The sequence below is a fragment of the Cucumis melo genome, chromosome 9, assembly GCF_025177605.1.
Source record: "Cucumis melo cultivar AY chromosome 9, USDA_Cmelo_AY_1.0, whole genome shotgun sequence".
In the NCBI taxonomy this organism is placed as follows: Eukaryota; Viridiplantae; Streptophyta; class Magnoliopsida; order Cucurbitales; family Cucurbitaceae; genus Cucumis; species Cucumis melo.
In genome coordinates this window covers 1,793,786-1,809,067 of record NC_066865.1, presented here as the reverse complement: position 1 = coordinate 1,809,067, position 15,282 = coordinate 1,793,786, and the positions used below count along the sequence as shown (strand labels likewise).

At 35.1% G+C, this 15,282-nt stretch overlaps 2 protein-coding genes across 4 annotated transcripts; one reads left to right on the top strand and one right to left on the bottom strand.

Moving 5' to 3' along the window:
* Nucleotides 1-1,880: 1,880 nt before the first annotated feature.
* Nucleotides 1,881-5,095, top strand: LOC103498541 (uncharacterized). Its single transcript, XM_008461172.3, has 7 exons — nt 1,881-2,146; nt 2,232-2,353; nt 2,445-2,497; nt 2,638-2,701; nt 2,794-2,836; nt 2,907-2,954; nt 4,741-5,095. The coding sequence occupies exons 1-7, from the start codon at nt 2,066-2,068 to the stop codon at nt 4,951-4,953; spliced, it is 624 nt and encodes a 207-aa protein (XP_008459394.1). The 5' UTR covers nt 1,881-2,065; the 3' UTR covers nt 4,954-5,095.
* A 1,432-nt stretch (nt 5,096-6,527) lies between these two features.
* Nucleotides 6,528-14,262, bottom strand: LOC103498542 (uncharacterized). Of its 3 annotated transcripts, none has more exons than XM_051090200.1 (6): nt 13,408-14,262; nt 11,098-11,479; nt 10,813-11,009; nt 10,078-10,222; nt 7,422-7,572; nt 6,528-6,961 (listed from the first exon to the last, which is right to left on the bottom strand). In XM_051090200.1, exons 1-6 carry the CDS (start codon nt 13,464-13,466, stop codon nt 6,900-6,902), a joined length of 996 nt encoding a protein of 331 aa, XP_050946157.1. In that variant the 5' UTR covers nt 13,467-14,262; the 3' UTR covers nt 6,528-6,899. The 3 variants fall into 3 exon arrangements, with proteins under 3 accessions (XP_050946157.1, XP_008459395.1, XP_050946156.1); XM_008461173.3 differs by having other exon boundaries at nt 6,528-6,925; XM_051090199.1 differs by having other exon boundaries at nt 6,528-7,572.
* Between the last annotated feature and the right edge of the window lie 1,020 nt (nt 14,263-15,282).

Sequence of the window (15,282 nt, the reverse complement as noted above, 5' to 3'; positions counted from 1 at the left end):
AAACAATGAAAGGAGACGAGCGAAGACTGAGAGCAACAAGCAGGACCCTCCCAAAACACCAAAACAGATACGCCCTTGAAAACCCAACACAGACTGAAAAATCAAACAAAGGATAATCTAATAGTGAAGATTTTGTTTGTGGAATGCTAAGGATTGGACACATCTACCAAAAGCTAACTTTAAACTTTAACTTTAATACCAAAAAGTCTCACATACAAGTCTTGGTCTATAACAAAGTCATTGCAATAAGAAAAAAGACTGATGAAAGAAAAGAATATGGTTTCTTTTCACTTTAAATACTATCATTGTTTGTCCTCAATCAATCGGTCCATTTCTTTCCCTTCAATAATTCAATACCCAAATCAATTACATAATGCTTTCTATTCTTAAATTCTAACCTACCTAACCCCAAACCGGGTTTATGCGTTACCTGAACTGAAACGAACTGTTCAAATTAAAATTGTAACTGAAATGTGTTATCAATTTTGAGGGCTCTGTTGGAATAATAGAAAGATCTCACAATGTGTCTATGAGGTCTATAGGTTATTATATATATCTTGTATTCTAAGATACGTAGACCTCTCGTGTTGCATGTGATTTGAGAAGTTCCTTTAGTTATGTTTATTGCTCCCAAAAGAATATTGTGTCCATGTCACCGGAGAAGAACCGAAATTGAACATTACCTTCACCCCATCTCGGAATTCTTATGCCTTTGTCAACGGAATCGAAGTTGTCTCCATGTGTCGTCGTTTCTCATATAGCACAAATTGAAAATCTTTGTATATACAACATACTCGCCAGTCAACTAGTATTTTTTTTAGAATTCCAAGTTTACCCTTCAGTCCATGTGTTTCCATCACTGCTAGCTAGCAAGTCATAAGTGAGAACAATTTAATAGCACATTTCTCAAATTGAAAGTTATTATTAATAACAGCTATTAATCATATTCATTGATTCAACTATCAATGAGAATAGAGAGTAACTGATAGCACATTTCTCAAATTGAAAACTATCACTCATAGCAAAACTACTAATATCAGCTATTCATGATAACAATTGATAGTGCATTTTTCAAATTTAAAACTATCACGGATAGCAGTTGTCGATGATATATAATTCAAATAACAACTATTCGTGAAGCAATTAATAACAATTATCAATTTTTGTGCTAGGTGTGGAGTTTTTAGTCTTTTACCATATAATTATTTTATCTTTGTCTTAATTGTCATTTATGCAACTAATCCTTGCAGTAGTTAAAAGGTCTCAAACTAATAATGGTTTAAATCAGTAATATCAACTTACTTTGCTGTTTGTTTGTACTCTTCAATGATTTGATTCCCTTCTCATTACCAATTTTTGCATCAACTGTTTGACATTTTTTTAGCTTAAAATAGAAAACTAGTCTCTACTTTCGTACAAACTATTACAAGAAAAACAAGAATAATGAAATCATCAATAGACTTATGACCTACGTGTTTCAACAAAGATTATACTCTAAAAGTTGAGTGTGTGTGTTAATACATATACATTGTTTGAGTTTAATACATGAAATTGAGAAGTACTGATCCTGATTTTGAATATAACTAGTAAAGAGGGAAAAGAAAGAAAAATGTGTGCACGACCAAATTTATACTGATGAAAGCTGCTTTCATGTTCGTAGTTCAAGTTTATTTATCACAACGAGTAAAGAAGATTGAAGGTGATCAAAGATAACATTTCAAATGTGATCTCATTTGTTTTAAAATTGATTATATCAAGAGTATGAACATATTTTTTTTTTTTTGTTAATTATTAAAAATATTAATTGACTTTTGAAAGTTATTATTAGCCATTTTATTAAAGTTTAGAGTATATTATTTGATTTCATAATTGTTGACATCATACAAAAATTGAAAACAAAACCCTAACTTTACTTTTTCACATTCTTCTTTCATCTTCTTCCTTCCAACTCCGGGGCACCCCAATATTTGAAGTGCTGTTTTTTGCGAACAATCGAAGGAGAGACGACCGAAGAATTGGGTTGCCGGACTTTCACAACAGCGAGGCAAAGCTCAATACTTTCAGAATGAGCAACAAGCAGGGCCCTCCCAAGCACCAAAACAGATACGCTTGGAAACCCAACGCCGGCCGCAAGATCAACGAAACGGTAATCTAATTTCACCACCTTTTTTTTCCCCTCTTCTGTTATCTAAATGTTAACCTCCTTTTTTACTGTGAAATTTTTAGTACAGGAGGTTGGAGGTAGGTTCCGCCCCTTATCTGACATCACCGGAGTTTGTCTCCGTTGCAAGGACCAAATTGATTGGAAACGCCGTTACGGAAAGTACAAACCTCTTTCTGAACCTGCTAAATGGTATATATACTTCTTTCTTCTTCCATTTTTTCATTATTTGTTTCTCTTTTTCTGAGGTTGGATTGTTAAATTTGTGTTGAATGTATTGCAGTCAATTGTGTTCAAAGCGGAATGTTCGTCAAGCGTATCACAATCTCTGTCCCGGTTAGTTTAAATTATCAGTAGCTTGCTTGTTTATGCGAATTTATTTTTGTTGTTCTGAAGAAATAAATTTCTAGGGGAAAATGTGTCATTATGAACGAAGTTCTCAGTAAGAGCTAAGAGTGACTTTAATGTTTATATAGGTTGTGCCAAGGAGCAAGGTGTATGTGCAAAATGTCGTTGTCGTGTAGATCAAACTGTTGGAAGGTGTGTTTTATGAATTGCTGAAGATTAATGTGTGAATTTTGTTACAGAAATTGTCTTTTAAATTCTATAGCCTTTCCATCTGTCCTTTCTAGGGACTTGTCTGAAGTGGAGGCTGAGCAAAAGATGCTTCAAGAGGTATGATTTTCCCCTCATGTTATGGTGATAAATTTTAAAATGTATCTCACAGGTTTGGTGATTGCTGCAGGCCATAAAGAATGCTCGAGAAAGGGATCGTAGAACTCTGTTACGAGCTGTAAGCCTCTGTTTTTTGTTATTTTTTATTTTATTTATTTACTTATTACTTTGTTTATTTGCATATTGAATGAAACTATGCAAGATATTTGGTGAATAAAATAGAATTTTGGAAGTTATAGAGTGTTTGTCTAGCACTTGAGAATTGAGAGCATTTTGTTCACTTTTGTGCCTCAATTGTTCTCTGTTTGGGGAAGCCTTTTTTCAACATTACCTACACCTATCACTGTTTTATGGGTTGATGCAAGGTCTCAATGTAAAGAGCAACAAATATTTTTCATTTCAAGAGTTAGTCATATTTTGTAAATCAGGTTAACCTTAGAAGTTGGATGAGTTGTGCTGGTTGTAAATAAGCCAAGAAGTAATTACAAAAAGTTCTATGTTGAGCACTCCGACTAGAGGTTGTAGGCTGCACAAGTTCACCAAAAGAATAAAGAGAATTATCAAGGAAAATCCTCAAGTTTCTTTCTTTCCAAAGGAGCCACGGAATAACTCCAATGACGTTTCTCCATAAACTCTAGGCTTCTCCTTCAAAGGTCAACCCATGAGAGCTTCATCCATCCACAATCACATAGATACTGACATGGCCCCTTGAAGGTTAAAAATCTTCCTAAAGCAACTCCAAACTTGAGCTGTAAATTCACAATGCAGGAGCAAATGGTCAATATATTCACCACTTTTGCAGCACGTAGCACACATTAGGGCAGCAGCACATGTAGGGAATCTTCTTTGAACCAAACCCATTCTATTGATAGCCATAATCCACATAAAGAATTTCACACTTGGAGAGAAGACAAACCCAAATCTGTAAACAAAGGTCTTCATCAATCACTCTTTTTATCCCCTCCTGAAGAACTACTTCCATAGCTGATTTGATAGAAAATAATCCAGATTTGATAGAAAATAATCCAGATTCCAGAACTATCCACCTTCCAGACCAGCATGTTGGCCCTTTGAGAAGGAACAAAAAATTTTGAACATGGAAGCTAGTTGAACCCATTGGAATGCTTTTATGTTCTAGTTCTCCTATGGGGAGGGTCTTCTCTACCCCCAGCCCTTTAGAATGTTTTTGTTCTCTTTTGGAATATATTCCTTTTGCTTCCTGTAAAAAAAGTTATTTAATCCAAGTTCTGTGATGGTTTCTCTTGAAGTGTAGAGCTCTATGACATCAAGTCATAGTAATTTTGTGTTGCACTGTAACAGTAAGAATTGAATCTGTAGTAATTCAATACTCTAGGATCCTTTGAAAAGAAATCTCAAAATGTTTCCCCACTTCTTGTTTGTTATGTATGCTGGTAGTAGTGGCAGGAAGGATCCTCGACTTTTTGATATTTCTATCTTATTGTTAATCTTAAATTAATATTCTTCATACTCACAAAAAATCTTTTTCCTTCGTTATTTTGTTGATGGGTCATGTCTCATTTCATTTTGGGATCTGTTGAGTCATTTTCAATGTAGTTAGATCATGGACTTTCATGGGGTAGCCATAACAGGATCTTTTGTAATTTCTCCATTCAGTTAGATTGGAAGGGCTTTTTTTTCTCCTTTTTTTGGTATTGTTTGTGTAAGTTTGTAGGGAAGGGACTTCTTTTGGAATCAATGTTTTCTTTTGTTCTTATATAACAAAAAAGGACTTCTTTGGTGGGTTTTTTCTTTTCTCTCACTCATCTTCGTAGAATTCAAGATGCAGGTTAAGCTGGTTTTTTCACTCATCTTAGTAAAAACTGGTTTTTTTTTTTTTTTTTTTTTTTTTTTTTTGATTCGTATACTTTGTTTAATTGAAACAGATGGAGAAAGGAAAAGCTAAGAGTTCAAATAAAAACAAATCAGCAGTTACAGAAGAAACTAAGGTTGGAGATTCAATTCATTCACCAACTGAAGATCAAGCTGAAATAGGTCGAAATGAGGATGATAATGAAATTACAGACGACACGGATGACGATAACTACGAAAACGAAGATGAACATGAATGTGAAAATGAAGAAAATGATAAAGAGTAGTAAATTAATCCTCTTTATGGCAATAGAAGTTTGTAGAACCCTATTTCTTTGTATGAGGTTAAAATTTTTGATGAGTTCTTCATGTGTTTTGGTTCTTTAGGAGTGAAATCAATTATTGTGATATAAAATTTTGGTTAAAATATCTCTTTGATTCTTATATTTAACTTCCATCTTAGTCTATATTTTTTTCAATTGGATTTTAATGTTAAATCTCACACAATCATCTCATGCTAGGGATTGGGGGAGAGAAGTTAATGTCTAACTAAAATTTTCCTTGGGGATTTTTTCAAAAATAGAAAATTTTGACAAACTATTGATTTTCTATGAGGTGTAAATATATTGTTAAATGTTATATTTTTCACAATTTTTCTTAAAAACGGAGTATTTATAAAAAAGAATATAATTATTTAATTTAAGGAGGGTTCCATCATTTATCCATATATGTCGAAAAGTATTAGTAAAATTTGGAATCATCTATTACCTTTTTAAAACATCCTTCCAAACTCTTTTCCTACTCTTTCCCTATGTTTAATTATCAATGATTTGCCTCTACTTATTTGAAAAATTCTTATCTAACTCCTGCAATGATCTACCTATTTATTTGAAAAATCCTCCTTTTACTCTCTTCTTTAATCGGAAGAAATAACAACTTTCATTAATGAAATGAAAGGTGACTATTGCTCAAATCACAGTGTGGAACAAGTGCATATGAAAATCTTAACTTGGTATATCCATAACACTCATCATGGATTTATGCAACCATTTTTTTCATGGACATACTATCTTTGCCGTCGTGTAAAATTCAAGTGTGGATGGTGCGATGATAAGATTTCATGGATTAGAGGGTTTAGTTCTAATGAGCACCAGCTAGTTAGAGGAATCCGTCTTCTCGCCTCATTAAAGTCTTTAAAGACAGAGAGATATCGTTTACGGTTTGAGGTGAGTTGCTTTGCATGAATGCAGCTGGGAGTAAGATCGGGACAAAATCATTGAATTCAAGCGAGAGAGTCATTACAAAGCTTGTAGTATACTCCCTAAATTTTGGGTATCTGCCAAACATTCTCTTTTTTTTTTTTTTTTTCTCCTTGAAGATGAGAAGATCACACTTTGTTTTCTATCTTGGTTGGTCTAGGGCTCCTCCAAAGAGGACATGGAAAGGGATTATAATGTTATTGATTGACCCCTCCTTCAAATCTAAGGAACTTGTCTGGTTTACCATTGTTAGTGTGGTTTTGCAGAAGATTTGAGAAGAAACAAATGCTAAGACTTTTCCATGACAAAGATAGATCCTCCAAATATACGGCTCCTGAACTAATTGTCGTAAATTGGAAACATCGTTCATTCAATAAATGAAACAGTTTCTTGTAAAAGAAAAGCACCATTCATTCCTTCATGAATTTCTACCATTTTTTAACATTACTTACATTGCTTTTCCCTATATCTAATTTCATTATTAACTCATCTATTTTCACGCAATCAAATTCAAGCCAAAAGTAATTAAAAGGTACTTAACTCAACTAGCAGTGTTGAGGAACTCCCCCATTTCTACTAAAAGAAACTGAAAGACCAAAGTATTAAATTTAAAAAGCCTTGTAAGTGTTCTGAAACGATTGATCAAGAACAATATTTGTTAGTTCAAATACAACATGAGAATACTAAGCTTGCATTCTCTATTTGATGAACTGAGTTTATTGTGATGAAATATAATGTAACACTTTATTGTTGTGATGAAATATAATGTAACACGTCTAAAAAATTTAGGAGCTATTCGAACTCAACTCCCTAAAAATGAATGTGGTTTTAAGATGGAATGAAATTCTGCTCTGTAGTCAATGCACAAATGCTTCAACAGCAATAACCTATCTTCAAGTGAATTCTAGCCTTGTTGCGAGGACAAAAAGAGTTGAGAAGTTGCTTTGGCTCTAAAATCTTTGATGAGGTCAAGTCTATTCATCTTTTGCACACAGCCGCTCTAAAATTTTGAACAACATCGCATGAGAAGGGAAAACTATTCACAAATACAACAGAGATTAAACAGATACATAGCACACTGTAAAATGGTGTAGATTTAAGAAAATTACATCCCAATAGCAAAAAGTAACAAGTGTGAGATGAGGTTTGAAATGATGCTTATTGAAGTTCAAAAGAAAAATTTTGATCTACATGCAATAAGTAGGAGATGTTTGGCTCAAGGGATTTATATGCCTCTCACAACTAACAAACATTAATTTCATGCCTTACTAAGTCCTTACACGGTGGATCTCAGAAGTTCATAATTCTCTAGATAACTTTCTAAAAAGTTCCCAATACTTCATATTAGCTATAAGGATTCCCATAAAAGATGAATATTTTCTGCTTGAAGATGTTGACATCAACATAAGAAATTGGTGTCTTTAATTGGCGTAGATATGTGTGTATGCATGTGTTCATATGTATCATAAATAAAGTGCAGGCTAAAGAAGTCTTACTCAAGTACTCGTAAGCCAATATCATCGATGTTCCCCAGGCTGACATGCTGAAGAACCGAGGACCCAGCCCCCTATAAAAACCTTTCCACCCATCCTCAGCGATTAAGCTTTCAACAATTTGTCTTGCTGTCTTCCCTTTATCGCCCATCACCTATGAACAAACACAACTCATCAAAATATAGAACTCATCAACAGAGTTTGAGTCAGAAAGTCGTGACGCGTAACATGGATGAAATTAAGGCAGTACTACGACCAGATACAACCTCTCCATAATGATTTAAAATCTTAAAAGACAAAAAGGGTTAAGAAATTCGAATTTATGGTAACTTGATGTTCTCTTTATAAAAAAAATATGTGGGTGATCAAGCTAACTTATGTGCATTTGACTACAAACAAAACGGCCAAATCTTAAAATCTTAAACTACTTGGCAGACGAGAAACTCAGATATCTATCAGCCTTCACAAGATCATATATTGAAAATTTGGGCGGTTGTTGCATCTATAATTGCCTCATCCCAAGGCGCCTTTGCCTATGTCAAAGCAAAATAGTCTTGGGATTGAGCAAGCAGGGCCAAAGCTAGCTGGCATTTGGAACCTTGCAGGAGAGTTCCAAGTTTTAGCCTGATTACATGTACAACACCAACCAGTGAAGGCAATGCTTTCCCAAACTCGAGTACAACTTTAATTTAGTGCAAAAAACACACGACCATGGAAAATCACAATGATCAACAAACACACCAATCCTCTCATTCTAACATCTATATACATACATACATACATACTTAGATAAATATATATATATATATATATATATATATATATATAGAGAGAGAGAGAGAGAGAGAGGCTTACTTAATGACGGATTTTCAACAAATACCTAAAATACCTTATGTATACGAAGTAATAACAAATTTTAATTTCTTTCTAAATATCGCTGCTCCAATGAGACTATTGCAGAATGAACGAATCAGGTGGGTGCCATCTACAATTTACATTTTAGATAGTCAAATAATAGTGGGGACTTGACTTTCCTTGACTAATGAATTACTCAGGAAGCTTCACGAAGTATAGAAGGGCTGGTTTGGATTTTCTTCAGAGCCACTAAAAGTGTTAAACAAGGTGACTCGTCTCTTCCCCCTTTTCTGTTGTAGGCTGGGTTGATATCCCAAGAAGTCGTTTGGAGAAAAATATGAACCCAATTAGCTGACCTTTAGGTTCGGGGATAGGAACCATCCTACTAATTTTCCCATTTAAAGAACAGTCTCTTTTTCATGTTTCAATTTAAGGACGGCCATTTCCAATTCAGTCAATAGTAAATCTTTTAGGAGTTTAGCCAGTAAAGCGAAGAATTCTAAGTTGGACAAGTAGTTTTAGTTGGACAAGTAGTTTTAGTGCCAAATGATCAAAGAGTTCAAGGGCGGCTACTTTAGAAAAAGGAGAGGTTAGTTACATTGGTGAAAAAAGAGGCTTCTATGCCTTGGAACTCTTGAGAAAGATTGTTCCAAAATCCAACCCTTATCCTCAAGACTCTTGGTGCTTTTGGGACTAGCAACCTCAGAAAGGAATTACAAAGCTTTTTGTCAAAAAGAGTATAAAGGTTTTTCACATGAAACTGGAGAGTTGTGAATTTTTTTTTTTGGAAGAAAGTTCGGGGTGGAGAAAAGGGTAGTTTTCAAACAAGAGAATATTGGTAAATACAGTGGCCTGCTTGTAAACTAAGAGCAGCTTTGATTATGTACAAGTGAATGATAGTAGAACAACACATGCCACAAAGAAACCCCCGAAATTATAGGGTACTCAGGTTTTTAAGCAAAGAAAACATTCAGGGAAAAAAAACTTCGTAGTACTCTGATACCCCCCTCAGTGAAGGGTGTACTCAGTAAGCACAAGAAGGGATGAGGAGAGGAAGCTGTAAATGTGGGATATGGGAATACTGTTAGTTGGGGTGTGGGTCTGGGGGGAGGGGGTATCTTTTTGGCAGTTAATCTTGTATTGATCTTTGAGGAGAATTGCAAGAGATAGGGAAGCTCTTGAATCCTTCCCTCCATTGTTGATAGTTGATAAATAAAATTGAGACTAAGGCCTACTATAAACACCAAAAAGGAAGGTACTGAAATATGTAAGGAAGGTACTGAAATATGTTGAACTCCACATCTCAATCCCAAAGACCCTCCTACACCCTTTAAGAACCTTCCAAGTCCTATCAGCCAATACTCCAAAGTCCAAACAGTAAGAAAATATGGCCTATCAAAGAATTCCTCATTTATCACGAAAAGAAAAATGCAAAAGCACCTTCTCCAACTGACAAGTCTTAATCGGACCCATACCCACGCTTCCAGTTCCAGGGAGTGTCCAAGATAGCTTTCTAACATTTTGTTTGGCAAATAAAAAAACCTTAGACCAACATGGCAGTATTGATAAAAAAATTCAGACAGGAAACAGAGGCTCTCATAAGGTCTAGCCTTTCGAGTTGACAAGTATAGTTTTAAATAATGTAACAAACATCTGCAGAATTGTCAATTATGGTTTGATAGCTTAACTTCAATGACAGTAGAAATGGAAAATAATATTTGGTATCAAATAAAAGCTAATAACAAATGTACAGTGAGTCAGTTAGAAGAATGGTTCGATGTCAACTGGGTGGCCTAGTAAGTACCTGTAAGCGAGTCTTTATAGTGTCCAATGGTGTTGTAATGCAGGAAGCTGTTGCACCTGCAATAATTCCACCCGCAGCTTGAACTGAAATAAGTTGGGAATGGCTAGGAGCAAATTTCTCTGAAGCAGAGTTTTGACCTAAGAACCTTCAATGCCACAAAACAAATATAATAATTCCAACGTCAAAAAGAGAAACCAATTTAAACAGAAGAAACCACCGCATCATGTATTTGTGCAAATAACAACTGTCCAGTTGGACCCTCTGAAATCTAAATATTAATACCTCATCAGAGAAATTCCTATAGTATGAGTAGAATTTCCATATTAAAACTTTTTGCCAGTATAGCCATGCTCGCACTCATATATAAAGCTCAACAAATCCCTACATGGATGCGCTTAACAGTGCCTACACTCCCAGAAGGAGAATTATTCGAAACACAGTAATCAAGAAGAGACTAGAACCAAGGTATATAGTAAAGGACAATGTAGTTTAATAAGACAAAAATAATATAGCAGTATCTATTTGGAATGTACCTCGCTGACTGACCATCAAGAGACTAATAATTACTTTCATTCACTGTTTCTTGTCTAAACAAAAAATAAATAAAGTAAAAAAATAAGACTTTCATTCAGGACCAACGAAAGTGAAGATGAAAATTCTAACCATTATCAGTTGTTATGCAATGACCCAAACTCAACGCTTAAACACAAATGAAGGGAAATTACCACGTCTCACCTCCAGATGACGCGTTGACTTGCACCATAACTTGCCCACCATACCGCACTAGATGGAGAGTAGGTCATAACAGATAACCCAAAACCTTTATACAATCCCCGAATCCCATTAGACTTTATCAGTTTACGAGCAACATCCAAACCCCCAGTATATCTTGTATTACCGGAGTATCCTTGAACCATTAGCTTTTGACTAATCTGAGTGACATCAAATATTCAAGCTTTTAAGTGAATAATAGATAAACAAAAACAATATTTTATCAAAAACTAAACCAAGCCTACACACCACATCAATTGGAACGAAAACAGCTTGAGAAAAAAGTGATGCAGTCATGCCAGCTAACCCATTTGCCAAAGCAGCCTGTGTAGGTTCAGAAAATTTACATGGCTCAACCAGTTTATAGGCTCCCACTTTGGTAGTCTCTAAAGCAGTAAGAAAGATGATCCTTGCAGGAATTGCACCAGTGATTACTGTGCCAAACCCTCTATAAAGACCAGGAACCCCATCATTCTTCAGTAAGCCTTTAATAACAGACAGGGCATTTCTCTCGGCAGAATCCTTTACAGCAACCTGCATCCTCGTTTTCACAACAGAAACAGGGTACAGTGCAACAGTAATCCCAGTAAAGAGGCCAGCTCCTACGCCATAAAATTTTGCTTTATCAAGCCTGCAGGAACAGGATTGATAAATAAAGCATCATACTAGATATTGCAACTTCTTAGTTTGAACATGCTCAGAAACTAACTAGCACAAATACAGGTACAAAATGCAGAGTTTGATGCATTTTGCACTCAATATTTATTATTGTTTTTATACATGTGTCTACTTAGCATACTTGTTCAAGTGTTAGATGCATGTTGAACAAATGTTTGTCCTACTTCGACTGCGTACAACTAGTGTCAAACACATCTATTGCAAATTTGCACTAAAAAGCATCCGATACGTGTCCAACAAGTGTTTGAGTATCCAAGTGTCCATGCTTCTTAGCTCATAAGTAATCTACTTATTTCCAAAAACTAAAACTATGAGTGCTAATCATAAACACAACAAATATCCAGCCAATTCCATGGAGCATTTAGGTCAAAAGAATATATGTAAATTATAATGCAGTAAATGTTGAGAAAAAGAACAGCACAAAAATTGCAACTAGAATATTGCAAATCTCAAGTTTCAAGAACAACAAGTCAGTGTATTACTTTAAAAAGCAAATGATTTAAAGTTTCAAAAGCATGAGCGCCACCAGAGACTAAAAATAGCATCTAGTAGACTAGTAATGACTACCAAGAATATGGCTGAAACCTACTATTGCATAATTATCCGAAATAGCACACAAAGGATGTTCACAAGGCCAAATGAGTGTTTTTGATGGAGGAGGGTCGAAACCTTGGAATAATTAAAACCAATTAGATTACCCCCCCAATTTTCATCATAATCTTTGAAGAGGAAGGCGCAGGATGGGGGCTATCTCCTACTATCCTTTGTCGAATGCCAAAGAATTCGTTACAACTTCGCTTACTGACTTGCAAGGGCTGCCATTTTTTGGGTTTACGATCACTCTTCCTCCTCCAGTGGAGGAAGAGAATAGTGTCTTTCAGGCTTCCAACTACTGCATTAATGAAGTTTATTTCAAGCAAATTAAAATAACATTTTTAATCATCCTCCTGAGAAAAATGAAAGCAATTTCATATCTCCCCATTGATTTAGTGGAAACCATCAGGAATTACTTGGAGAATGTTGTGACCTATGTTCTTATGAAACATTTATCTAATGACTACTAGGTCTAAAACTCCACCAAAAGAGTGCGAGTACTGAAAAAGAAAACAAGGAAAAAAATGCATCACACTTGCTCATACTCATTCAAGTTTTTCTGTTCTTTCCCACTCTTTGTCTTGGTCATGATTGCTACTGAGAAAGAACGGTTAAACGTGCCATAAAAAGAAGTTTTTGGCACCCAGAGGACCAATTAAAACAATAGGCCAAATAGAGAGTTATTTGTAAAAGGTCAAAAAGAATTTGTACTACTTCTAACAATTTCCAACCTACTCTCCAACATTTCCACAAACCAGGGAAAAGCATCAAATTACAATGAGTATGTTGAAGACAACCATCCCAAGTTTCAACTTTCAAGTCCTATTTTAAACCCCAGGTTGATTCTTCAAGAATGAGAAGACGTTTCAAATCTAATCAACCCGATCATATCTCAAGATTTATTTCCTCCAAACCCTGCTGAAAGATCTCTCTCTTCTCTCTCCCACACATACATTAAATTCCACACAGTTACAAACTTCCATCTTTCCCTCGATATTTCTGCTCTTTAATATCATCAAGAACCAAAATAAAGCGCCTAATAACTCCACGATCAAAGCATACATCAAAGTCATTAATAGGGAGAACAAACAAACAAATCCAGAATGGTCAATTGATACTAGAGCGAGTCAGCAATCATTATCATTCAACGCATTAGCTGAGACAAGTTACCAAATCAAAGAACAGATATGATATGCAAGCACAAAAGATAAATGAAATGAAACGAATCGAAATAAATGGATAGTTTCCCAAAAAAGCAGAGGAAAGAAAAGGGAAGGCTAAAATTACTTGTCCCAGTTGATCTCAGTTTGACCAAACGATTGAAATCGCGAACTATTCGCATTCATGGCCTCCCTTATGCGAATCAACCAAACAAGATGGGCAAAGAAAATCAGGAACGCATTGATGATTCCAAAAAGTCGGGAAACCAATTAATGTCGCCTAGAACGATTGGAGGCGTTCCGACGACGTAAATCACGTAGACCAACAAGAAGAAAAGCCAAAAAGGATACGAAAATGGAAGTGGGTCGGCGAGTTCTTCAAATATCGACGAACATTTCTTGGGTTTCTCTCAAAATAATTGCTTGGAGAGAAAACAGTCTCGTGGGAAAAGGGTTTTCGGTTTTTCTTTCTGTTAATCGTAAATTCTTCGCTGTTCTTCTTTGTTCGTCAAAGAGAGAGCGCCTGTCTCGCGTTGGCAGTGAAGAAAGGCGGCCTTTTGTTAGAGATGGCTGCTCCCTAATCACGCGGCGCCTTGTCTTTCTCTTCACGTTGGGTTCTTACATCATCTCACATATAATATATTCGTTAGTTCTTTCTTGTTCTACAAACATATAACTTATAAGGGTGGAAATTCAGGCTCCTAACCTAAGCATATTTTGAATAGCACAAAAGTATATGTCTATTAAAATAAAAGAAAGGTTGAACTTAGGAACATACCCAAAGCTTTCCCTTGCTTAGACAAGGTTGAATGCAAAATTGGGAGACGGCAAGAAAAAATGAGTCTCTTAAAATGAAAAAAATAAAGTCTTTGTTCTCGATTGTCTAGTCGAGCAAATAGATATATTCATTAAAAAAAGAATTTAGTTTTGCTTGAACTAACACCTTATATTCTTGAGCATTCTATTGACGGCTATCAAATAAGATGTCACTGGCAATGCTTCAGGTTGTAATAGGAGAACATTGTGACTAGTTCCATTTGCATTGAAATGAGGTAGGCTCAACACTGTTGGTGTGAGAATCGTTCATAGAGATCAATTTGATAAACACAAGACCAAACTAGGAGAAGTCAACTAGAGGTCAAGCTCTCAAGAGGCTCACACAACAAACAAGAAAAAAAGAATGCAAAACTTTAGAGTTGTTTATCAAATGATTTGTATGCTCCAGTGTCAAGGCATTAGGTGTTGTTGACATTAAAATAGAGGAAGCCACCATAGCAACCATCTATGGAAAACCATATTGGTTAAAGAAATGAGAGAATTTTGAAGGAGAAAAATATGACAAACGTCGTTGATTATTGCACAAAGATACATAACGAAAATAAAACTTTGAGACAATGTGCCTAACTTTAGTGTATATATGACATTGTGGTTTATTTCTCTTATTCGGATTTTTATCTAATCACCCACCTCAACCTTTACGACCTCTTTTTTGTCTTCATTAATTTTAGTTAAACTAATATGAATTATTTTGTTTAGAAGGATTATATTTTTTTTTCTTTCTCTAAAGTGTTTGAAGCAAGATTATTAAACAATAAAGAGCCATTAAGAGTGAACATGTTACTTTCTATTTTTGTTTCTTAAGTAAATAATAGAGAAGTGACATCTTTAATAGAATAATGGGAGTCCGTAGTGTAGAGACAACGGACATCATATATTCATATTCATACCTTAAACTAACAAGAATATATAAAATATAATCATTAGATGATATTGACGTTTACCTATTTTGTGCTTGAGATCCATAGTTTGATTTGTAGAAGAGGAGGTCATGGGTTTGAAATTGTCTTGAAATTTGAGGATAGTTCTTCAAGAAAATTTTCGAGATCATATCCTTCTACGACACTAAACCTCTACAAAAGAAACTTATTGTCATTAAGCTTAATGATCGAGCTTTTGTTACTCAAATGAATGTTTGTTAGAGAAGCTTCTTCAGTGCTATCGA